General features: G+C 44.7%; 1 protein-coding gene across 3 annotated transcripts in view; it reads left to right on the top strand.

Moving 5' to 3' along the window:
• SLX4IP (SLX4 interacting protein) overlaps positions 1-26,675 on the top strand; it is a 167,992-nt gene that overhangs the window by 118,693 nt on the left and 22,624 nt on the right. For 2 of the 3 annotated variants that reach the window (XM_083175853.1, XM_083175851.1), the window contains 2 exons: positions 18,531-18,608; positions 26,149-26,246. In XM_083175853.1, coding sequence (XP_083031979.1) covers positions 18,531-18,608; positions 26,149-26,246 — 176 coding nt within the window. The remainder of the gene's footprint in view (positions 1-18,530; positions 18,609-26,148; positions 26,247-26,675) is intronic. The other variant, XM_083175852.1, reaches the window with a different exon arrangement.

Here is a 26,675-nt window from a genome sequence, read left to right as displayed (position 1 = left end):
GCTACAAGGGATTGTTAGGGTTGTAGGGGAAGAGAGTTAATTTACTGTATGTGCAGAGCTCCTGTCTGTATTCTCCGTATCGGGATGCTGGGGTCGGTCTTCTGAGCACCAGTATCCTGTCTGTAGGGATATCGCATTTATCCTGACAATACGCATTATTGTCATTTATAAGTATATCCTTAAACTCCTTTTTATTCTCTTATATACCATGCTGTGAAGTCCCTTGTCCAGGTGTCTGACAACGCAATTCTTGTTCTCTGTATAGATAATACATATATATATATCAGTATAGGTTGCCATATTTCCTTGGTAGGTGATTTACAGGTAACATAACTTCCGTCTGGTTGGAATGTATTGCCATACTGGGGAGCACGGAGCATCACATGCACAGGTGCACCTATCCAGCTGTCAGATGTCCATCACCGACGGTGTATTGGTTAGTATTACTGCCTAACAACAGGATATGCTCACTAGGTCGACTTAATGAAAGTCGACAGGGCTTAGGTCGGCATGAGTTTTTCACGTTTATTTTGAGCCGACATGTGCCGACAGGCGGTATTTCACACCCTACCATCCACTATTGCGTGGTGCCGAACGCAATGAAAAACTCATGTCGACCTTTGCACTGTCAACCTAATGCTTGTGTCAACCTTCCGAAACGGGTGACCTTAGCCATCTCGACCTATTTTAGGTGTCTGCCTACACCCTGTCGACCTTCAGTGGTCGATACAATTTATGTCGACCTTCATTGAGTCGACCCCCATGACCCATACCCCTCACAACACTGAGGAATTGGCATTCATTCCCACATGGTCCCACTGTGTGGAGTTTGTATATTCTCCCCGCGCTTGGGTGGATTTCCTTCAAGTACTTTTGGTTTTCTCCTACACCTCAAAAACTGGTAGGTTAATTGGCTCCAAAACAAAAACCGGCTGCGTGTGTGGAAATGGCCAATATGCACAGTGCGGTGCATCAAGATACACATTAATCCCATAGGCAAATACTGGGGGGGGGGTTCCAGTTGCCTGGAAAACCCCCTCTTCTTGGCAAGTGGCTCAAATTATGACAATAGCAATGGTTATATACATAATGATTATTGCTGCATATGCCCAGTGGAAGCAGCTTCTGCCACATTTGCTGTGTGTGTACATCTGAGTCCTCAATCAGTGCATTAGACCAGAGAGCAGCTACCAGGTAGAAGAGACAGGAGGCTCACCATGAGGTGGAGAATGTGTGCTCAGAAAGTTCAGTACTAGTTTACATTAACGTCCAGGGTCATTACTAGGCTCTTGTACAGCTCTCTCAGACTTCTGCACTTGCTCCAATGTTCCGCAGACTGGGAGTTTGTGCAATGTATTTGTCACTTCCTCCATCTGCAGTGGTTAGCGATATTCTAATACGGTGCATGTGCACTCGCCAATATTTTTCTTTACTGCATAATGTTGCAATACACAGGGCTTGTCGCACCTGTGTCTGACCTTGAAACAGGCCCATAGTATATATGGTAGGGAATATGCAAGAAATGTGATTGGAAGTTGTGCAGGTGAGAGGCATGTCATGGAAATGTGGCAAGCTCTGTGCAATGTATTTCTTACCTATAGGACCGACATAAAGCATTTGCTTGGTGCCTCGGAATCCTAGAAGGCCTGTTCCATGATTGGGGAAGACATAACTGGATGCTACAAGAGAGTTAAGCAGGTGCCAGATTTGTGTAAGCAGCAGGCACCTGCCAGACAACTCCAGATAGTTCTGCAGCTCAGAGGCACTTTCCCAGGCTCCCAAATGAATGGTCACTAATAGCCGTGGGAGAGGGTTTTCCACTGTTCTGCACTGTACCACAGACTCTGTTTGGCAGCCATGCGGAATATCGAAGTCAACTTGGCTGTGACTCGACTGGAAAACAAGTGTTGCTGGATAGTTTTACAGTGTCTGATATTTCCTCTCACTGTCCTGGGACCATGCATTATAGCAAGCAGGGCAGATCACCACTCCCTTCCAACCATTACTCATTCTCAGACGTTCAATGGTGGAATATAAAGAAAGGCTTTAATTAAAACATGGTCTCTGTCAATTCCTACATCTGTTGCGGAAACGGTAAACGCTTTCGTAGCTCCTTTTAACGGTATGGAGTGTACAGAATCTAGTATACAGAGCAGCAGTGATAAAGACACAGTGGGCCTGATTCTGTGTGGCATGTGGACATGAGAACGCAGCGCCAGAGGTGCACCAAAGAGGTGCCAGCGCTTGTGCCGGATCTGGCATACACATACACAGTTTCCTAATGCTTGCCGATTGATCCGCCATCAACGGAACACACTATCCATAGAGTGGTCGTGGCAACCAAGTGAACGCACAGAACTGTTCCATTTACCGGTTTCTCTGCTATGAACGTATCATGAGAACGGAAATTAGAGTCCTGTTTAGGCTGATCCTATGCAAGGTGCACGTCCAGGTACCAGGCTGTGGACCTAAAAGCTGTGGGCGTAATCGGCTTTAACCGACAGGCATACCGTCATTTATTACTGATAGGCAGTTTATTGTATTAGCATATGGAGGCAAATATGCAACCACAGCATCGGATGCATCTGACCAAGTCCCAGCGCCGCTTGGTTTACATAGAATATTTATATCATTAGGCCTGATTCAGACTTGATCGCAAAAACCACATCTTTCTCAAATGGGCAAAACCATCTTGCACTGCAGCTGGGGCAGATGGAACATGTGCAGGGAGATTTAGATTTGGGTGGGTTATTTGGTTTCTGTGCAGGGAAAATACTGGCTGCTTTATTTCTACACTGCAATATAGATCTCACTTTGAAGTAAAACCCCACCCAAATCTATCTATCTCTGTGACATCTGCCCCACCTGCAGTGCACATGGGTTTTGTCCATTTGAGAAGGAATTTGCATTTGCGCGTGAACCAGAATAAGGGCCCAAACTCATTGAGCGGTGATTGCCAACTGTAGCCTGGTTACAGACACCAGGGGTGAGGTATACTGTATAAAGTGGTTAATATTGTGGTGGGCCTCTCACAGTACATCTCTAAAGAGGGCCGAACAATACTATCAGAATATTATTCCTTATTGTGTCCACACAGTATTTCAGTGGATGTTATACTATTTATATATATGAATAAATTAGGTTGATTTTATGCCAATGAATACAACGGTATTACTGATTTTTTTTTTTTTGCGATACTCATACCTTTGATGATTTTGCGATCAACTCTGAATCCGGCTCATTGGCACTATAAACCAAATTTGGTTTCTGTAAAACACCATACAACATTTGTTGGCTATTGTAAAATACCTTTTTTTTTGTATAATTATATTTATTTATTATAATTTATGTTCATCTTTAGATAATTTATACATTCCTGGACTGGGGCTTAGATGAGTAGCATACATAATGGCATGTTGTAACACAAATGGAACATTTGGAAACCGCCTTAGTCTTTCCCTGTAACTTTGCTAATTGAGACATGGACTTTCATGGAGATTTCACGGTCCTTGGTTCCGGTGGTGGCCAATTACGTCTGATGTGGTTCTGCCGCCTTTTTATGTGGGTTCTGCAATCAACGACAGTATCCGTGTAATTGTATGACATCATCATGTGCTGTTTTTGTCTGGAAGCTGCAAGATTGTGGGCCGAAACTAATGTTAATGACAAGTAGGTCATTGTTGTAGAAGCGTCTCCTCTAGGCAGCAGTCAGGTGGGTGGCCAACCAATGACTTCTTACAGTCACTGCTAGAACCACATACAGTAAGTGTGCACTACACTAGCACCTGTTAGGACTATCATAGTGTATGTTTATTCAGATGTATGCAAAAGATCAGTCAGTATCCAATGAGAGATCTGCTACTGTTGGGGTTCCAGGAAAGTGGTTGGTGTCCCGAGCTGCCATTTTGTAATTTAGATAGAATGTTAAATAAGACAGCGTGGCAGGAGGTGAGATGTGGCTGGAAGAGTTTACAGGCTGCGCTGAGTTCAGCGTGTCAGCTCTTCCAGCCGCGTGTCGTCTCCCCCCCCCCCCCCCCCCCCCCCGCCGTATTGACAGGCCACTCAGTGCTGACCACCTCTGATGAGAGTGGCTGTCAGCTCAGCTCTGCCAAATGCATCCCATCCCCCGCCACTCTCAGAGCAACAGAGGGTGGCAGAAGACGCAGAATACTACTTCTAAAAGGGGCAGGGCGCAGTAATGAGTAGAAAAAATGGGCAGGCCACCCCGCCCTGCAAAATACACCTAGCAGAAACACTATCTAGGAGGGAATGATAAAAAAAAGTTTTGGGCAAATTAATCCTGGCCAAATAAATCATGGATTCTGGATACATACTAAGATAATTGATGCTGATCCAATAAACACTCCGATTCGATTTGCGTTATTACCGGATCGGTAGGTGCCCATACATACTGACTAATTTCTTGCTGTACTTTTTTTTTTATCTCTTTAACTAAATCGGTAGAGTGAACAACAGTCAGCAATGCCCCGATAGCAGGATGGCCGAATTTAAATGTCCGCCCTGGCCATACCGAATACATACACACGACCGGCGGACAGGGTGCTAGCTTTCAGAAGACTGACAGCGGTATCCCTCTATTTAGAACGCCTAACCCCCTTTATTGCCTAAAGACATCCAGCAGCTGCCCATCTACTAAGGAACAGCAATATCAGACTTGCGGAGTTATTCCAAACCCTTGTGTATGTGGATCTCTCACCCAGTTCCTTTTGCTTTAGGCGGCGTGTTCCATGTACTTACTACTTGAAGAAGCTCTTTAGCTGAGAACATGGCTTATGTTCTCCCTGAAGTGTTTTATGCAAGTGTTAACATTTTTGACATTTCCAGGATCCATATCGAAGTTGATTGACAGAAGCCTCCCAGATGTTTGCAGAACTTAATAACGCTGATGGCTCTCACTCCCTATGACGTAAAGTCAGTTCTACTAAACTGCAATTGTGAAGGCTCTGGAATCGATGTGTTTGTGGCACTTCGGCAGCTTATATGATGCCCGGGGGCTTTTTGCTATTAGATCATTCCGATATTCTGTGTCACCGAAATCCTTTTTTCCAGCAGTCTCAATTCCTTTTCAGTGATCCTATGATAGGAAGGCTCAGGCGCTAGAATGAGAACATCCCTCCTGCCACATTGCAGCCCTGCAGAAACTCTGACGTCTGTACTTGAAGCACAGAAGGAATGCCTCGGCCACCCCCATACTGGCAGACAATTAGACATTTGTACGTGGGTCGTGTTTGACAGCGGACCTGTCACATCCTGCTTTGTTAGTGACAGTCTATGAACAATTCTATGCCCAGTGCCTACACTGCTGGTACCCAAAGGATTCCCCGTTAGGTCAGGTTATTAGTATGCCAATCAGTCTATTTTACATGCTAATTAGCCCATCCTGCATGCAAAGCAGACTGCTAAATATAATAGTTGTGGGCATTCAAAGCCTTTTTATACCAGTGAAAGACATTTTCTATTTGGGCGCTTTTTTAACACTATTGTTTGTGATTATATATATATATATATATATATATATATATATATATATATATATATATATATATATATATATATACAAAAAAATGTGTAGGATTAGGACCACGCCCCTAGGACTGCAGCTATGGGTTTATTTCAAGGAATTACCAGTTCGTCACACACTTACAACACAATACAAGTCCCAAATGATGGTCACAATGGTTGTTGATTTCCTTTAGTAGGGTAAACCAATTTCTATGATCATGTGAGGCTGCTCCTAGGTCTGGTCGAAGGCCCTGAAGGCAAAAAACTGATCTTAAGTCAGAGCCCTATATTTTACGTATAAAGGTTTCTTTCACGTAATGATTTCACACTCCGTGGACCTCTCCCATCCAACTAGGCACCAGTTGTTCTATTAGACCCTGAATACAGAACTGACCTTAAGATAAATCCCTATATTCATATAAGGGTTTCTTTTGCCGGAAATCTCTACACCAGATGTTCACAATCTTTATTAATGATCACAAACGGTCATAACCTCCACCATAAAGCAATCCCTCTGGACATGTGACTCACCTCGTGACAAAGCCCTATGTGCGTATAAAGGTATCTTTAGCTGTCCATCTGCGTTTTCCCCAAGATGAAGGATCGTAGTAACAGACCATCCGTGTCGGAAAAAGGCCTCAACAAATACACAATAAAAATATAGAAAATATATTTAAAGTACACTGAAAGCAGAGACCATCCACCAATCACCTATCCGGATAGGAGAAAGGAAGGAAAAAGTGTTTTTGTTTTTAATTTTTTGAGGTTATATGTAGCTATATATATATTCGTACCTTAATCAATTTGATTTAACCAACTGTGCTCGAGCTTGGATATCCTTATAACCGTGTCTGTTCGGTTGCCTTGAAGACCGTGTTTTGGAACCACTGGTCTAAAATATCATTTAGTCCCCTTCCTGTGTTTCCACAGCCACTGTACGGAATCCCGACCACAACTCCGGCTAAGATCCCAACATCAATAGTGATGCCAACGCCAGGATATCCCAGTAGACCGGATCCTGGATGCTAGGGTGCCATATTGCTAGATTGGGAATGACTAGTTTTAGCCACTAATGGGGTCATAGGGTTAGGGGGAGGTTAATGTTAGGCAGTGTGTGTGGTCTGGGGGGGGGGGGGGGGGTTATGGTTAGGCACTAAAAAGGTTGTGCTGCGGGGGGGGGGGGGGGTTAGGGCAAGGCACTCTCATAGGGAGTGTTAGGGTTAGGCTGTGAGGGAGGAGGGTTAGGTACAGAGGATTAGGGGGGTAATTATCCAGCCCCTGTCGGGAATCTGTTCAGTGGGATGCCGCAGGCCTTACAAGGGTTAGATTTATCTGGGAAAAATAGGTAATTAGTTGCTTATATATACATTATTGAATATGGGTGTAATAAAGACATTAGAAAGAATGTTTATCAAACTAAACGAGCAGTGACAGGAGGAAATTATCCAGATTATATTAGTGGGAAAGTCGAGTTGCTGAAGGAAATGAATTGAATGATGCTTCAAGGAGGATTAGTAATTTAGAAAGGTGTGGTGAATGGAATGTGGGCTAAATGAACAGTAAACTAAAGTTGTGGAGATGGACCAGATGACAGAAGTACAGTATGGCTGAAATAAAGGCAGTGGGAGATGGATGTTATGGATGGTGCGGATGGATACAAATACTATCAGAGAGGGGTACACAAGGCTACAACTCTCCTGTGGAGGCAAAGGGGTAATTCCACCTCTTCCTGTGGGGTAAACTCAAAGGTATCACTACTTGCAGTGTTCTAATGAGTCACGGAAGGCAGGGAACAGAACGGGATGCGGTCATTGGGTCACCAGCAAGTTGTTAGACAGTCATTAGGTCGACACCATTAGGTCGACAGGGTCATTAGGTCGTCAGTCAAAGGTCGACATGGGGTTTTTCACTGTTTCTTTGAGCCGACAGGTGGTATTTCATGCCCTACCATCCACTAGGGCGTTATGGGAGAATAAAATAGTGTGCTGAGCGTAGCGAGGCACCGTGCCTGAAGTATGGCTAGCGAATGCGGTCCACTTTAACCTGTGTCCATGTCGACTGTGTCGACATTCGGGTAACAAAAACTGTGAAAACCCCCATGCCGACCTTTTCACTGTCGACCTAATGACCCTGTCAACCTAACCCATGTCATCCTAGACTCATGTCGACAGTCCTGCATGTCGACCTAGAAACATGTCGACCTAATAGTGTCGTCCTAACAACTTGCAGGTGACCAACTGATCCACACCCAACAGAACATCGTCAGGAGCATCTGAAAGTGATCAGCCTTTTTATAGTCACTTGTTTCGTCCAATTAGCTGGCCTGCCCACCCATATTGTTGTACTTCTGGCAGTCACAGCATTTCTGTACTCATGGTTTTGGTATTACTATTCTCTTAGCTAACTGTCCGTGGAGTGTTTGTCTGTTTTACTTGGAAGCACTTGCCTTGTTTCTTTGTTTGAAAGGTGTCAGACTGAGATTAAAGCAACAAACTCTTTTACCTAATACTTCTAGAACCGTGGGATGTGAAATGCTTGGTACAGATCAGACTTAATCTTTTAGAGATGGTTTTCCGTATAATCCTAACCCAAGTTTACAGCTGCACCCTTAGCTGAACATTTTGGCACGCTGTCTTTCCAGCGCGCACACACACACACACACACAAAATGTAGTGTTCAGTGCAGTCTCTGGTGGTCACAATGAGCATCAATTGCGCGACACTTTATTTACAACCACTCCGGGGCATATCTGGCTAATTGTCAGCGCTGCCCGATACAGTTATGGGGACTACACATGGGGAGATTTTGCTGAGTGGTGCTAGATTGCTCAGATCGCTCTGCACACAGCGCTGCAGAGGGAGATAAATGCCTCCTCTGCCTTTGACACGTAGGGATTCTGCCCATACTTGCCGACTATTCGAGAACCCTCTCTGGGAGAAGCCCGGAGCGGACTGCCGGATCTTCAGGTCAGGGGGCGGGGATGGGACTGATACCTGAAAGGGTACTTGTTTCCTATCTGGGCGCCCGCTAAGTTAATTGCGCACCATGCTATTCTCCGTAGAGAAATCTGATCGCATCGCATCGTACACATACACGATATTGAACGATGCGATGCGATGCGATCCGATTTCCCATAGGAAACAATGTTAAATGGCTCAATTTAGCCAAATTATCATAGGAACAATAGTAAATGGGCCAAAAACACCCCTGAACATTGAAATGTCCCCCCAAAAGTAGTTGACGCCACCCCGCCATCAACGCGAACCCGAAGCGTGGCGAGCGCAGCGAGCCCGCGAGGGGCGGCGGTACGCGTCCTCCGACCTTTTCATGCCCTACTATCCACTAGGGCGTGGAGTGAGAATAGAATAGTGTGGCGAGCGCAGCGAGCCACCGAGCCCCGCGAGGGGACGCGGATACCTTCACAGGTAAACGCGTCCCTTTGCGGGCTTCCCAGGTGTCCGCGTCGCCATGGACACCTGGGAAGCCCGCGAGGGGACGCGTATAACTGTGAAGGTATCCGCGTCCCCTCGCGGGGCTCGCTGCGCTCGCCACAGTTCGGGCTCGGTGGCTCGCTGCGCTCGCCACACTATTCTATTCTCACTCCACGCCCTAGTGGATAGTAGGGCATGAAAAGGTCGGAGGACGCGTACCGCCGCCCCTCGCGGGCTCGCTGCGCTCGCCACGCTTCGGGTTCACGTTGATGGCGGGGTGGCGTCAACTACTTTTGGGGGGACATTTCAATGTTCAGGGGTGTTTTTGGCCCATTTACTATTGTTCCTATGATAATTTGGCTAAATTGAGCCATTTCACATTGTTTCCTATGGGAAATCGCATCGCATCGCATCGTTCAATATCGTGTATGTGTACGATGCGATGCGATCCGATTTCATTACGGTGCCGTACGTAGAAAACCTGGGCGCCCAGATAGGAAACAAGTACCCCTGAAAGCCCCGCCCCCAATCCAGGAAATGCCGCGATTCGTGGGTCCGCAAGTAGGGGACGGGGCTAAAATGACGTGAAATGACGCGATTTGCGTCAATTTAGTCCTGCCCCTTGACGCGGACCCGTGAAAAATCGGTAATTAGTGCGGTAAGAAAGGGGTGTACGGGTGCTGCCAGGCAAAAGCGGGAGGATTGCGGACCTTCCCGGGGAACCGATTTTCGGGAGCCTCCCGGCAATTCCGGGAGGGTAGGCAAGCCTGGATTCTGCCTTTTACTTGGTATCCATTGGCTACTGCCCACTAGGGACCTTGTTCTGTCCATTTGCAGGTCTGCGTTCATTCACACGAGGCCAATGTTTGTTGTTCGCGCATGTGCATTTCTGCGCTATGTGCGTGTTGCCACGGAGTACAAACTACTTTGACCTTAGATCTGCGTGCACGTTCCAAATCATTCAATGGTAAGCGACCATCAAATGATGTGGGTGTTCCCCAGCAGGCACCGAATAGATGTTTATTTAAAACAGCCATTCGCATGGCGCGTGAATGTACGCACCGTGCGAATGGTGGGCCGGCGTACCACCATTCGCAAGGTGGGATCTGGATTGAATTTGCATCCGAGCGAATCAACCAGAATGACCTCCTATTAGTGGTAATGCGATCACACTGCTTCCTGACTTAGGTCCCCGGCACACACTCTGTATTCTAGAGATTGGTAAATCGAATCCGTCATCTTCCCAGCATCTACGGGTGCAGCGGATGCAGTTGGAAATGGAGGAACCACAACAGATATCTCCTTGATGGCACATACCGACTATAAAATGAAATAAAGAATGATAAAAAAAGCTTCTTAATTGAATAGCTTTTGCCAAGTAGTACAAATCACACCTAATTGAATAAGCCCCTTAATAAAGTTATTATATAAACCCTGGGAATGCCTATATATCCCAGGGTTTATATGCAGTAACAGTGATATGTGTATGTCCAACAGTAAAGCCTTTTTTTATTTTTATTATTATATTTCATATTATGTTTTCACCTTACATCAAATATGCAAAATGTAGCATCACATAGAAAGAATATGGGTGAAAAAGGCAGCGAATCCGCCAAAACCACGTGAGTGGACGGCAATTTTGCTGATACACACGGTTTTTTCGACAATGACCAGGCGAAAAATCAGCACCGGGATTGAATACGGCTATTTGAATTAGCCACACACACAAAAAAAAAACTGACGATTTTTCTCCTGGTGAAAATTTCACCCAGGATTAAATACTGGCCTAGGTTTACCGCATTCCCTCGTGTGGGTCACTGTTTTATTCTCCCAGCATGCCTTAGTGCAGGGGTGGGGAACCTCAGGCCCGGGGGCCGTATGCGGCCCCCGTAGCCAGTTTGAGTAGCCCGGCGACTTTGCCAGGAGTCGAGTACAGGGGAATTCTCACAAGAGGTCGGTAGTTCTCGCGAGATTCCTCTTAATTAACAGCAGCCGGAGACTGTCAGTCCTATTCAGCGGCAGCCGCCGGAGCGTGGGACGGCTGCAGCAGGACAATTTGTAAGAGAATTTTTTACATATGAATAATTTTTTCCCCATACAAACGGCCCTTGGCACAAAAAAGGTTCCCCACCCCTGCCTTAGTGGATGGTAGGGTATGAAAAATCACCTTAATTTTGAATTTGTTTTTAAAAAACAACCACTTCGACCTAAGTCATGTCAATCTTTTCTATGTGTCAACCTATGGCCTGTCGACTCTAATATAGGTAGACCCAAATGAGCATAACCCGGCAGCGCTCAGGTATGGTGGAGAGCAGAACAACAGGGACCTGATCTAAGGACCAGTGGTCACATTTATTTTCACATATCCTACTGTATACTATAGGGATGCTAGAAAGGTATCAAATAAAAATGACTGCTGAGAATATCTGCATAAGGGTGTTTGTTATTTCCATTATACAGATACACCCAAACATACGTATATATATATATATATATATATATATATATATATATATATATATATATATATATATATATATATATATACACACACACACACACACACACACACACACACACATACTCTGATTTATTTTGATTTGGAAATCTCTTTGAGCAGGATGGTAATTACTATTGTGTTTGAAATGGAAACTCTCTGAGCAGGGTGATAATTACTGTTGTCTCCATGTGGTGCATGGTGTGTGTGTATTGGTATGTGTGGCGCTTGCGTGTTTCATGTCAAAGATCACGGCGTCACACGCTTCAGACTGCCAACCCTCTACATCACTAAGGGTTTGGTAGACTGGCTGCCTCTGGGACTGGCACCACTGCCACTAGAACAGGACGGGGGAGCTGGATTTCCTTCAACTCCCAAGAAGTCCTTTTTCTTTTCTCTCTTTGGGGGGGAGATTCTTAGTTCCTCTTTAGGAAATATATCCCATAATAATTGAAATTCCTATTTAAGAAACACATCAGCATTTAATGACTCTGAATCCGCCAAACAAAGCTCACCTGTTTTCATATTAATAATTAGCAAGTTTTTATTCCCGCAAGAAAATCGGAGGAACTAAAATGTCCAGCGCAGTTCCAAGGCCTCTTTGTGTGTCCCCTCTCACTTTGCCAATTCATAATCTTCTAATTCCATTCAAGATTGCAGACACAAGGGGAATCTTGTTTTCTATCAAACAATCCGCCGCATTCACAGCGCTGTGCCATTTCATCCAGGCAGGGTCTCCATGTGTGACATAAGACAGCATTACAATTGTGGAGCGATGACATTTCGTCTCCGAGCGGATTCACAAGTCTGGATGCCCTCGTGCTGGGTGTATTTAGTCTGAAAATCTGTCTTTCTGAATACACAGACAATGAATCACTTTTTTTTTCAGTCTTCACAATTAGAGGAAATGGCCATAAATCAAAAAATGTGCCAGTTTTTATATTCGTTTGGATTTTTTTTGTTTCTCGCACATACAGTAAAGCTAGAATGTATTTCTTTTTTATTTTATTTTATGCAGTTTTATATTTTAATAGAATTTTAGGAAATCGATCTTAATTTGAGCAGTTACTTTGCAGGGTTTCATGAATAGTAATAGGAAGTCCTCGCCTCGATCCACTCTTGATGTTGACTTTGCTTGGCGAACCATGTGTCTGTACTAACCTACTTAAACACTACGTTCTTGTAATGTTATTTGCACTTTAGTTAATTAATATTTATAGTATTTATATATACTAGTATTTCATTTATATTTAAATTTCCACCCTCCCTCCCTCCTGGCCAATGCCAGCAACCCGAATCAGTATCGATTAGCCTCCGGGTCGACCCATGTGTACACCCCATTAAAGTCTTCTAGTTGTTGTAAACAAGGGGTGTTCACATGGTGCAATTTGATCGGGACTGAATGGGGTTCGAAACAAACGACACACAAAACGCATTCGATTTGGACTGTATACAGATGGAGCCGGCCTCTTTCTTGCAGGGGCTTTCTATCGCCAGCCCCCCCGCCAGCAATGGCTACGGAGCTTTCTCTGCCACCCGCCGCCTCCCCCGGTGCCCCTCGCCGCCCCGACCCCCCCCCCTCCCAGAGCCCTGCCCATCTCCCTGAAGCGGAGACGGGTAAGGACCTGCAGTGCCGCCGTCAAGAGACTGGGATGCGCATGTGTGTGAGATGCACGCGCGTCCCAGTTCAGTGTATCCCAGTTCAGTGTCCGCCTGCACTCGCCAGAGGGGAGGGTCTGGCGAGCCCCCGCCAAGGATGGCAGGGGCTACATCTGTAGTACAGATCTGTACTATATAGTCTTGCCTGCACATCTTTCACAATCTTTCTATTCGATGTTGATGCCGTAGTACCGCTCATCAGGATTGAATTGCCATGGAATGCGGCTGAAAAACGTTTAATGTCCTTTTTATACGATTTTGCTTATATAAGCAGAATCAAATAGAAAAATAGACCCATGCGAATGGTCTTAAACCACGTGTTACTCTCCAGCTGTGGGCCGAACATGCTGGATCCAGCTGTGGTCAGTACACGCTGGACTTTGTAGTTCCACAAGCTAGTGAGTGAAGCCACAGGTTATCTTACTCTGCTGAAGGCCGCTTTTGCTTCCACCGTCTACTTTCCCCGTTTGGCAATAATACATAAAAAATATCGGATGAGACAGGTGTTTCCTGTTTGGAGCAGCTGTCAAGTATTCTTTTTAATCTCAACCGGTGGGGCAAAACCATACTTGATTTAAAACCACTAATGCTAAACTAAACACTTTGCCATTATATAAAGAAAAGAAAACACCTATATATTCACAGGTTCTCGTACAAGCCTAATCTATAAATAAACAACTGTGGAGTGAAACTGGAGATTTATTATACTTTAGTAAAGTGTCAGCCTGTACAGCGGAGGCTTTATCTGTGGAACCCTGCCGAGATTTGTAGCAAGTTTAAATATGGAATATAAGAGTTTATAAAGTACCTACTTATTGTAAATAGGGGCAGAAACTTTTTTTTAATGTATCTAAAAAACTATCTTTTTGTAAATAACTGTCACTACATTACAGTAAAAGCAACATGCTTCTTAACTGCATGTTTTGTATTTTGAACTCTGCCAGCATCTGTCTTACATGTGGGTGTTTGTATATAATATATGTATTTAGTATTAATTGTGCAGAGGATCAGCGGGATGAACCTTCTGCTGCTACCTTTTAATTGTTAGTCATTACTGTAATTGTAGTAGCCAGCTCTGTGTTGTGCAGCCCCCACTGGTCATGCCTACACATGGCATGTACCAGTCATAAGAGGGGAGGCACTGAGATCTCCCCGGTCATTTTTGGAAGTTGGCTCCTATAACTGATGTTTATGTTGGATGCCGCCCCTTGGTGGATTCCCGTCTCTTGTTGCTCAGCCACGGAAAGATAATTAGGGAACAGACGTGTGGCTCATCAGCGGAGGACTTGGCACAGTTGTAGTAACGTCTGCCGATAGCATGATGTAATAAGGGGTCACACAGTATCAGCAGTGATGTCCAGGTAGCCTTTGTAATCTTGTTTTTCTAGCATGCAGGAAAAATACCTCATCCTTGTGCATGGAGCAGACACATACCGGGCAGTGTCATTGTTCTACTGCATATTAGAGATAAGCTCTGATGCCGAACCCCCTGCCCCAGCTGTAGATCTGTCTGCACATAGTAAGTCCTTTCCTACTGTATCAGCACATTATGGTTTTGCATAGACAGGTTTACTTGTAACATTAAATGATGCCCTTAGTGCACATGGCACTATGAGAACTGTTGAGCTTTATTACATTGTCTTGTATCTCCAGCAGGGGGAGCTCTGTGCAGTGAGCAGCATTATTGCCGTGGTACCCTCTGCTGATTGGCAGTAGCATACTCTGTAAGTCTGGCCAGCCCTGGGTCCCGGGTGGTGTAAGAAAAGAGCCCTGGGGAGGGACTCAGTACTAAATCCCGGCGGTCGGAATCCCGGCGGTCGAAATACCGACAAGGGGGCCCGTGGACCACGCCCCCCCTTTCAGGCTCCATGCGCTCGCCATGCAGCGGGCCCGCGGCGGGGGGGGATATCCACGGCTCGGCACACTATTTTATTCTCCCTCTATGAGTGTCGTGGACACCCATAGAGGGAGAAATTGTCGGGATTTCAGTGGTCGGGATTCCGGCATCGGTATTTCGAACGCCGGGATTCTGACCACCGGGATTTTGACACCATCCGCTGGGGAGAACACAGACCTCTCCATGTCCACAGTCTGATGCATCACTGGTCAACAGGGTCTTGTTTTGTTCTCTATCCGGCCAACATGTGGCAAAAGACCACCCAGTAATGGCGGCTGTCTGCAGCAGATGCTCTCCTGTCACTTTCAGGAAGTTGTGTACACAATAAAATATAGGGGCAGATGTATGTTAACTGGGGGGGGATTACGGTTTACGCAGTGTATTACTAGCACACCTATCGTGCGCTAGTGACAGCCCGCCAAGCTACGCTCAGCGAGGCTGTCCCATGCAATCCCCCCCAGTGATTAGTGGCCGAGGAAATGTATTAACAGCCAACCAGGCGTTAAGTCGCCCCGGCCGCTTTCGCCAGCTCAGTGCTAGAATTGTCCTATCCTCACTGTGGGGACAATGCTAACCCTGCTGTGGCTCCAGGTGGAGATCTTGTGCATGCGCAGTGAGCCGGCCGGAGAGAGAGAGCGGGACTTATTAAAATGCGCAGGCATGAGGGGGCGCTGATAATGAGCCATTAACGCTGGGCATAATGTCTCTCCTTATCAGCGCGCGTGCGCCGATAAGGAGTAACGGGTGCCCGCTTCTCCAGGAGAAGCGGGACCCGTTATTTAACAAGCGTTTAATACATCTGCCCCATAGTCTGCCAAGAAAAGATTTGTGCTTGAAGGCTCCAGACTTGTCGGGGGTGCTCCGTCCCTGTACCCCTATATTACACACACCTTTTTACTTTTATCATTTTACTTGGCGTTATTTTTCATCCCCCCCAATATGGAACGACAAATCTGTTAAAAACTGTGTTTGGCATGATAACGATGCAATGCACGTACCCACCGGTCGCTCATCTTGCTCACTGATCCCTTCAGCATGCAGAAAGATAACCACCTGTCATGCAGGATTCGGACATCATTCCATGTGTAGGTATGATGAACGATGAGGCAATGATGTGACAATGATTTGTGGTCGTTAAATTACCCATCTCATCCTCTGATCGTTTGTGTGTGTGCATGATATCTTCTGTCCAGGAGTGTTCTGGATTTTTAAAGGAAAATGGGTGAAAGATTGTAGTGTTTATAAAATCAGGCCATGTTACACTATATTCTGCTTTATTGTACATGGGTAGTTGTCCTCTGTATCCCTTTATACAATGCATAGACCGGGAATGTCTTAGTTACAGTAAGTGTGTGATTTAGGAGGTTGCAGACATTAAACATAACACGGACTTTTAGTATGCAAGTATAGCATACATACAGTATAATCTGTTAGGAATTTCAGTTCCTGCTGGGACACATAGATAAAACATAGATTATTGTGTGGGTGGATAATTATCGATGCTAATGAGCACAAAATGTGATTTATAGATAGCTGCATTGGTTTAATGGCACAATGCCATGGTCATTTAAAGAGAAATAACTATCTATATCCATACGATTGGCACGCCGGGGACGGGTGCAATGACAATGGTTCCATCTGTATATAAAAGGCTAAATACTCAACACCACTGAGGTGTAGTACCACCAGTAACCACTAGAGGCCACTCGACGGACCATATTATACCCCTTTCACACTAGCAAGCCGGGTCGCACACGGGATTTTGTACGCGGCTTGCAATCGCTTTCGACCCAGGTGGGCGGGTGACATCAATTGGATGTGGGGCGGCGCCTTTACATTGCATTGAACGGGACCCGGGTTGAAATTCCAGAACGCTGGACCCAGGATAATCTTTCAGGACCTTTCACATTGACCAATTTCCCGGGTTGTTGCGCGATCATGTGCAATAACCCGGGAAATATTAGTCAGTGTGAAAGGGGTATTACTCCTGAACTGAAAGTAAAAGCAAAATGATCTGTTTCAATCTTACTGGACATGGCGAGAAGGAGCCGCAAAGACAGAGATTGGAGGTAGGAGCAGATAGGGATTTAACTAGTACGGAATAATCTCCATCTGATCCTATAGATTGCCCACCCCAACCTCTTTCTGGTGTCCTTATAGATAAGTGATTTTGGCATAACAAATACTCCATTTACAACTTATGTGACCCGGGAAACCATTACACAGGTTTTCTGCCTTGGTAAATGTTGACGCTTCGTTTAAAGTATGAACTGGAAGTTACATTTGTGAGAGACTCATCTGATAGAATTCTCTGGCTACAAGACAGTTTGGCCTCTTCGTACTTTCAGTGGCCCACCCTGCTCTCCTTGTAGGCCCAGAGTGGATGGTGTGTGGCTGCTATCCAATCAGTGCACTTGATACAAGAGTTAGGGGTAGCATAGAGACCCAAGTTATTCTATAGGAGGTGATGCCAACTGTAAGGCATTTGCTAAGGCAACGTCCTATATATATTTCTAAATTGTCCAGGATGATTTCATTCTCATTCCACACAGTGCTGAATGGTACAGGTTGAGTATCCCTTATCCGAAATGTTGGTCCCACGATGTCTCTCGTATCCGGAGATCTTTTATCCGAAATATTCCAAAAACCATAGTTTTTTTTAATATTTCGGCATTTTTGTTTTTTTGTTGTCATACTTACCAAGTCCCCCGAGGTCCACGGCGGCCTTAAGGAGCTTCTTCAGCGGTCCCAGGGGTGCATTGCATGAGTTTGCAGGCGCACCGGTGACCTCACCGGCACGTCCGCGCAATGCACTCCTGGGACCGCTGAAGAAGCTCCTGAAGGCTGCCGGGGACTTGGTAAGTATGAAAAAAGGGGCGGGGGGAGGGGTTAAACAAAAAAATCCGAAATATTCTAAAAAAAACAAGTTTTTTTAAAAAAATATTTCGGATAAGAGATCTCCGGATACGAGAGACTCGACCTGTAATTGCTGCTATGGAACTTTTAAGGGGGAGGAAGGAAAGTGCACAGGAGCCAATGGCTTTAAAGGTGTGACTATCTACGGGATACATACAGATGACCGACGGTCAGAATACCAATTCCCAATGGAGGGAATCCCGATACGGGTCAGGTAAGTATACTTTTATGTTGTCGCTTTCCTAACACCGCTACAGAGACATTCACAGTAAGAGTTAATTTGACGCTCTTGCTTCATACACAAATCCCACATTGTATAATGTAGTTGTAGCTGGAATACTGCCTGCAATGCATACCTCTCAGTGATGGAACAGCATTATCTCTAATTATGATGTAATATTTAACATAACTTCTAATTAATCCTCTTGTCCAGAGCTTTCTGCTAACACATAACAACGATTTTCCCTACACGTGTGACTGAAATTATAGGTCCTATTCCTTTTCTTTCAGGAAGTGCACAATACTATTTGTAACTCACTGTATAATTCTCGCAGTGTATAAGTGGCAAATACTTTTGAATAATGAAACATGCATCTATATTTTGCAGGAAGCAGCTTACGGATTGCGGCCTATTTCATTAAAAGATGGGTTAACCTGCGCTGTGTTGTAAAACATCAGTATCGAGGTATGACATGTTTTCTTCCTATACTCTGTATAACCTATGAGTCTTCTTCTCTATAATCTCATTTGATCAGCGATGGACCCTTTTTAAGCATGAGAAGGACCATGGAGTAAAATTGAGGTTCTTAGCATCATTTTTGGCCAAAGAATGTGGGCCAACCTACCACAGCCAGTTGATCTCATAAGTTGGGTTCCTAACATTCAAGCCTAAAGGTCCGTACGCACTGGTCATTTTTGCCCAGCGTGTATGCACAGTGATGATGGGGAAAATCGCTGGGCAGAAAATCGCTCAGCGCATATACACTGAGCCATTGTGTAATGGATTTTCCTGGGGATAGACAGCTGTCTATAGCAGGATGCCGGCTGTGTGGCTTTTGAGCTGAAAGCAGCTCAAACTGCAAAACTGAGATGCTTTCAGCTCAAAATTGCCCAGTCTGTAATGGGCCTTAAGATTCTAGTCTAGATAGGCAAACGCGGGGGGGGGGGGGGGGGGGGGAGTTCTGGTTGCCTGGAAACCCCTCTTCACTTAGCAAGTGCCTTAAATTATGACAATAGCACTGGTATATAATATGATCAATAGAGCTGCCACCACATCATGCAGTGTGAGGGACAGAGCGGAGCTGCAGCACATGCCCAGTGTACCAGCTTCTTCTACCACATTTACTGTTTGTGTGGAACTGAACCCAAAAGCCTCGCAATGGACCAGAGAGTAGCTGCCAGGAGGAAGAGACAGACAGGTTCCTTACCATGAAGTGGGAGATTGTGAGCTTAGAAAGTTCAGTACTGGTTCTATTATGTTTGTGTATTTATTATTATGTTTAACCTTTTCCTGACCACTTATGTTATTTAAATGTTTGAAACCGCCTATACTATAGACCATCGGTACTGTTAAATATTAATACTGTATTCCATACAGTATCCAGTGTATATAAATAAAAACAATTTTCATGACTGTTACTGCTCCCCCAGACTCCCGCACTTACTCCAATGTGCTGCAGATTTTGAATGACATTTGAAAAACTCCCTTCTGAAAATCCTGCGTTTGCCACTGAGCCCAGGGCCCACCAGGGCCAGCACACTCCAACCACTTTAAAGCATTTTAAGTTTTATAAGCACTTTACATATTTGCAGAGGATAAAGCAGCCATCTTAGGTGCACTTGTTTTCCTTTCTAGGTCACTCCTTATAGTCTTTAATCCCCCCCCCCCCACACACACTATATATATGGGGGGGGGGACTTTGTGTGTATAAACCAATGCAAACACAGTGAGACCTTGATTGGAATTGAAACACAGGACTTTGAGGCAGCATGCTAATCACTGTTCCACTATGCTACTCCATAATACTTTACCCATTCATTTAGCCACAGCAGGTCATTCTGCCGGAGACGTAAACCATAGTTTGTGTTCATTAGCTATAGTTCACTCTTGTCTCACACCAACTGGTCATATAATACTACCATGCTGGATTGGACTGTGGTAAATATCCCATATTACCCTTACTAAATAGGCCGTCCCAGCATGTCCTCCCCTGCAATGATAGAAGCCTTGAATAGCTATAGGTCTGAAAACAATGCAACTAATTCTTTGCGGGATAAGCCTACCTGTAGAGAAACGTGGGCTTACCCATGCTGAGCGACTTCCACCAGGCAACTTCTACATGTACAGCTGCTACGGATATAGCCACGAGTGAGATGAGAGAGAATTCCGTACTGTCATAATTACCCGCTATACCAGGTCGTGACTGTGATTGGCTGACTCAGATTGCAGGTGCCACCCAATCACTAAATTAGTAAGGAGGAATCATAGAGACGGCTGTTGAGACAAGGCCGTAACAGAGGACAATATTCCTACCAATGACACCTAAAAGGAGACTAAAGGTGGCCATACACACACAGATTTATCTTCAGATCTGGCTGGTTGGAACAAAAACATGGTTATGGATGAGAGCAAATGACAGTTGACCATTTGCTTGGAAATGCTGGAAAACTGACAATCTGTCACTCATCCATAAACATGTTTTTGTTCCAGCCAGCCAGATCGTAAGATAAATCTTACTAGTGTATGGGCACCTTTAGTTCTATAAATTAATAATTATAAAACACACGTCGATCCTATGTGAAAAGACTTGTAAAAGGCCAACTTTTAATTTCATATGTTCTGTTCCGTGCAATGTTATGCGTATCAGGGACGTTATCTGGAATAGTCATATTGCTGTTTCAAACCAATCCAGGGCCTCTAAGAACAAAATGACTATGCAGCTGGTATGCGCCCCTCGGCATTGTATTTAAAATGTAGAAATTGCAGTATACAGTATGTAAGTATGTGATTTATGTGTGATATTCATACATGTATGTACAGTATGTCAGGCTGACTCACTTTATTGGAAAGCAGCAGCATAGCAGCTCTGCACAAGCCAATAATCTTAAGCAGCAGTCACCTTTTTCTACCCGCCCCCTTTAATATATGTGTAGTAATTTTTTAAATGTCAAGCCCACTCTAGGGATATGTATCAGAACTAGAAAGATAAAGCACCAACCAATCATATTGCAGCCTCTGTTTGAAAAGTGACAGAAGCTGTACTTCATTTGTCTCAAAGTCTAGATGGGTGCCGGATGATTGCCAGACAGTCAGTATATCATCATCAGAATTCCCTACTGTTCAAATACACGACAGTCGGGATCCCGACTGACGTTCTATTCTCCCTCATGGGGATCAACGACCCCCATAGAGGAAGAATAGAACCTGTGGCGAGCACAGCAAGCCCGCTGCGTGGTGAGTGCAGTGTGTCCTCAAGGGGCATCTTTGCACTGGTAGCTCTATCGTAGTACCGGTGGTTGGGATTACGATGTCTGTATACTGACCATTGGAATCTCGACTGTCGGGCTGTCATACCACACTCCTTGATACATGTCCCCCTCTGTTGCTTATCATTGGTTCTATACAGTCTCTAGAAGAGTGTATCTAATCTGTGTGCGGGGTTCCCCACTTCTGGCTATGCCCTACACTCCCTTTGTGATCTGCCAGTGTCAGCCATTTTGAAAGTACTAGTGCCATTAAGAGGGACCCCAAGAATACCAGAGCACCTGAAATAATAGACTTATATGAGTCATATTTTGATCACAACATTGAGGTTTACGGCCCATTGTCAAGTGATTCCAGTGTTCTACAAGTCCCTACATTAGCATCTACGCCCAACACACCATTCCATTGCAGTTACATGTACTCCCCTCCCAGATACAGGTATATATATATATTACCTAAAATATATTTATTCATTCCCATCAGTCCCTCTAACATTGGAGCTTACAATCTAAATTCCCCCGCACGCACACATTAAGGTCCATTTGTGACAAAAACAATATAACCTGCCTAGTGTGTTTTTTTGGGCGGTATCCGGACAGCGGATCTATCATATTTAGGTCAACAATACCATGATCGATCACTAGTCTAGTTAGAGGCTTAAACTTGGTCGGCGGTGTCTAGATAGAGAGTTATGGGAGATCAACGCCTGTGAATGATCGACGGGAACATGGTCGACAATAGCAAGGTCGACAAGTTTTTTTCATGTTTTTTGGGTGCAGGTCCACTTGGTTCATACTTTACTATCCAAGTGGACAAAGAGCCAGATTATAATAGTGTGTCCAAAGCACGGTGCACATACAAAGTGTCCATTCGGACCCGTATCACATTCGGCACCGGAAAAACATGAAAACTCGTGTCGACCTTGCTACTTTTGACCGCGTTACCGTCGATCATTCACAGATGTTGATCTCCCGTCACTGTCTAATTAGATGCAGTCGACCAAGTTTAGGGCCTAACTAGACGCCTTCGACCACTAGTGGTCGATCATGGAATTGTTGACCTAAACTACAGTAGGTCGAGTCTATAGCCCAGAACTGTTTTTGGAGTGAGTATATTGTAGTGAAGAAATACATGCAAATGTTAGGAGAACATATAACGGATATGTCCCTGGTTGGCATTGAATCCATTGAATCCATTGCTGTAAGGCAGCAATACTTACCACCATGCCACCATACTGCTAAATAAGCATACACTTACATAGGTTCTTAAAAGGATAGGTTTATCAAGAGATGCCCATGTATCATGTCACAGTGCCATAGTGTAGCAATAGCAAGCTGAGATGTACTAAGCCTGGTGAAGAGATAAAGTGGAAGCACCAGCCAATCAGCTGTTTTTGAAAAATGACAGTTGGAAGTTGATTGGCTGGTGCGTTATTATTTTCCACTTTATCACTTCACCAGGCTTAATCCATCTGCCCCTAAAGCGGCTACAACAAACCTCAAATAGTACTTGTCATACCCCAGATAGTGGTTTAGAGGTCACTGGGGCAGATGCATTAAGTCTCAAACGCAGGGGTGATACAGAGTGATAAACGTCCAGTCATTCAGATCCTAACTGCCATGTGTTTGAAAATTGGCAGTTAAGAGCCGATTGGATGGAGGCTTATTGGGTGTGAAATGGTGGTCCGGGAATCGGGAACCCGACGGTCAGTATCCCGACATCGGAATCCTGACTGCCGGTGCTCCGACAGTGGGGCGAGCGCGGGCTCGGTGGCTGACTTCGCTCGCCACAGGTTCTATTCTCCCTCTGTGGGGTCGAGGACCCACCAAGATGGAGAAAAGCTCCTGTCTGTCTGGATCCCGACTATCAGGCATTTAAGCAGTCAGTATTCCAATGTTAAAGTAATGACCGTCGGAATCCTGACTGTCGGGCAGTCATCCAGCACCCGGCTTATCACCCTCACGTTTATCTCTTTTTAAGGCTTAATACATCTGCCCTAGGGTATGTGTAATCCTCTTCTAGCTACTTTTTAGTAAGTACCGACTATAAAATGATGGTCAGAAGCTGATTATGAACAACGTATCTATTATTTAGAAGGCTTGAGACATCTCCCTCATCTATCTTACCACCTACATTAACAATATTTTGTACAGCCCTCCGGTGGTACTATGTGGCCCAGGTATCAATGAGTTTCAGACATTTAAACTTGTTGCGTATAATAAATGGTGCTCCAACCAATCAGCTCCCAGCTGTCATCCGTTTGAAAAATGACAGAGCTGATTGGCTGAAGCACCATTTATCACTAGCTACAAGTTCTAAATAACTAGAACTCCAATTAGTGGACCTCCTATGTTTATAGATTTCTGAGCAGTTGGCAGCTTTTATTCTATTCATTTAGCTAATTACAGTGATGGTTAATTAAAGAAACCCTATTTATTTCTAGGTTTGATGCAAGAAATCGATTTTTGACACCTTCAGTATTCAATGTGATGAATGGTGTTCTGTTAGTACTGTATGCTGTAACATAATACAGCTTGCTTCTACTATCTATACTTCCATCTGTCATATCATAACTGTCTTAAATATCTAAAGGTAACTCAATCTTTAAGATGCCTTCGTAAGTGATTTGTTTGCATTTTTTTTGCTACTTCCTCCTTACTATGTTACTTTGTAGAGTCCATGGTTTACGGTGGGAACCGGCGTTGACAGCTTTACCAGAATGTGCATCTACGTAATGAAAAAAATGCAATAAGAGTTTCACCTGAGATAGGTTCCACCCTTCAGGGTAAATCAGCTGGACAGCGGCAGCTAACTCATTTTATAGCAAGGCTCTGAGACTGTGAAACCTGAGCCCACATTGTTCTCATTATTGGTCAAATGTAACCTAAAACCAACCTTTAGGTGGTATTATCAAAGGAATTTTTGTTTTCTCAGGCTAATGCTTGGAATTCATAACCGTGTGATGTTGCAGCGATGATAGTATAGCTCTTACCTTTTACAGGTCTAGAATTCTTTTGTGTCGCTGCTACGATTTATCTTCAGAGTTCCGAAGAACATTAGAGGTGGTCATATGTTGTTGAGTTTATCCTGGTGATTGGTTCCTAGGCTGAGCCACTGGATCATAGGGGGGGTTATTGTTCTGGTCAGCTGATACCTTCGTTCTGGGAGATAGAAGTTAGCTTAAAGGATAAGTGAACAAACTGTTGACATTTTAAAAAACAACATCCAAGATGCAATGTTGTTGTATGTAAATTTGCAATAACTTAAATGAATCTTGAAAATTAAAGCAAAATAACCTTGGTCAGATCTCACAATTCAATCCTCTCTAAGGGGTAAATTTACTAAGATGGGAGTTCTATTGAAGATGGGATGTTTCCCAGAGCAACCAATCAGATTCGTCTGCTTGCTGCTATCACGTGGCGGGGCGGGGGGGCGGGAAGAGACAGAGACCCGAATGGAGGAGAGAGAGAGCAGCAGCAGCGTCACGGAGAAGCGGGGGGAGGGACGCAAAGGGAGGAGGGAGCAGCAGCAGAAGGGAATCCTTCTGCCGCTGATCTCAGCTGACCTCCTGCTCAGCGCCGGAGGAAGCCGCTGGTCGCAGGAGCATGCTCCTGCGACCATTAGGGAGTGCACATGGGAGTGCGCAGCTGGCGATTTATCGCCAGCAGCACTCCAAATCACTGGCAATATGGTTGCTCAGCGACCATATTTCCAGCGATTTCAGCCAATATCGCCCCATATAAATAAATGGGAGCGCGCAAAAACTCAGAATTGCAGGCGGTGTAAGTGTTCTAAACTGAGTTGTGAGGCCCGGGATTTCAACCCGGCAAACTGATCGGGGTGTAGTGTAAACAGGTAACGGGACCTGTTCTCAGCAGTGGAAAAGTTGCTGACTCCAGTGATGTCATCCGCCTGGCATTATGCTGGGTGGGGACGCAGTGTTAAATGGGTCAAAAGCCAAGTCGCACCCGGGTTGTAGTCCAAAAACCCTGGTGCGACCTGGCTACTACTGTAGGTGTAAAAGGAATATTTGGCTATGAGTTCGAAGCACCCACATGTGTGCCCGATTTGGACAGTGATCCTATGGAAGCTTATGTGGTCAACAAAACTAAATTAGGAAGGGGGCTGTCTGTGCTTATGAACAGAAGCTTAATAAGGCAAAATGACATGCGTGGTCTTATTATGGTAAATGTCTAGTCCACAGACTATAAAATTAACGTTGCAAAATATTCTGTTTCAAATGAATATAGGTTTCATATGCAGCTGTTTTCGTGGTTTTTTTTGCCGTTTAGCAGAAGCTGCCTATTATCTGTCTGGGTAAGATGCTGAAACAAGTCGTTTGTGGCTTCAGACATAGGAGCTGAGCTTTACCCCTGTAAAACAAATTTTGCCGTTTTACGCTAAAGTACTTAACTTTGGTGGTGAACTTCATCCACCCTCTCACACTGTAGGATGACAAGTTTTCTCAAGTTCCTAACATGATCACAGTTGGCTATTGCCAGTGGTCCAACCACATATTATCCACTTCACCAAGTAAAGCCGATGATGAAATATGTAATTATGGTGCTGGAGGACTGGTTGGACTTACTCGCAGTCTGAGATTTGTTATGATTAACTATGGTTTGTACTTCGTATTTTATCCAAATAATGCATAATAGGAAAATATACCCGTAGAGTATATAGGAACAAGAGAATGTTGAATAAGTAAGCAATTTCCTCAATCTTTTTTTTTTTTGCACAGAGCTGTATGTGTTTCCAGACAGATTTGTGGTCTGCGCGAGTCAACTAGAACCGGATTCCAACATGTGGGTAGCCGGGACGGGCAAACCTGCCAGCATGGTGAGTGTGTGTATAGTAAACAAGACTTTCTTACTTTGCTCATGGGGAGAATTCTCTATATGGATGTGTCTTTTGGTGTAGTATTGTCATTATCTACACCTTTATACTGCTTTGAGTAGGTTCTGCCAGGTAAAGCTGTAATGATTTATCAGAGAAATAGTCCAATGAAACAGTGCCCCTAGTGGTGACATCATGAAACATTCTGGTATAGAATTGTTAAGACAATACTAAAGGCTGCCGTACACCTGTGCAATTTGGCCTCTTTTCATCCGTTTCTGACGGATCGTGCCGAGGAATCGGATAAAGTGTGTCCAAATCGCCGTGGTTTGACATTGGTTGGATCTGGTACGTGTTCCCGTGCACATCGTATAAGAGTCGGACTGCAGAACATAAGATGAGTCGGAATTGGACCCAACAGCGGTACATCGT

The sequence above is a fragment of the Crinia signifera genome, chromosome 3, assembly GCF_055691185.1.
Source record: "Crinia signifera chromosome 3, ASM5569118v1, whole genome shotgun sequence".
Taxonomy (NCBI): Eukaryota; Metazoa; Chordata; class Amphibia; order Anura; family Myobatrachidae; genus Crinia; species Crinia signifera.
The sequence above is the reverse complement of the archived record's forward strand: the minus strand, read 5'-3'. Positions and strand labels throughout refer to the sequence as shown.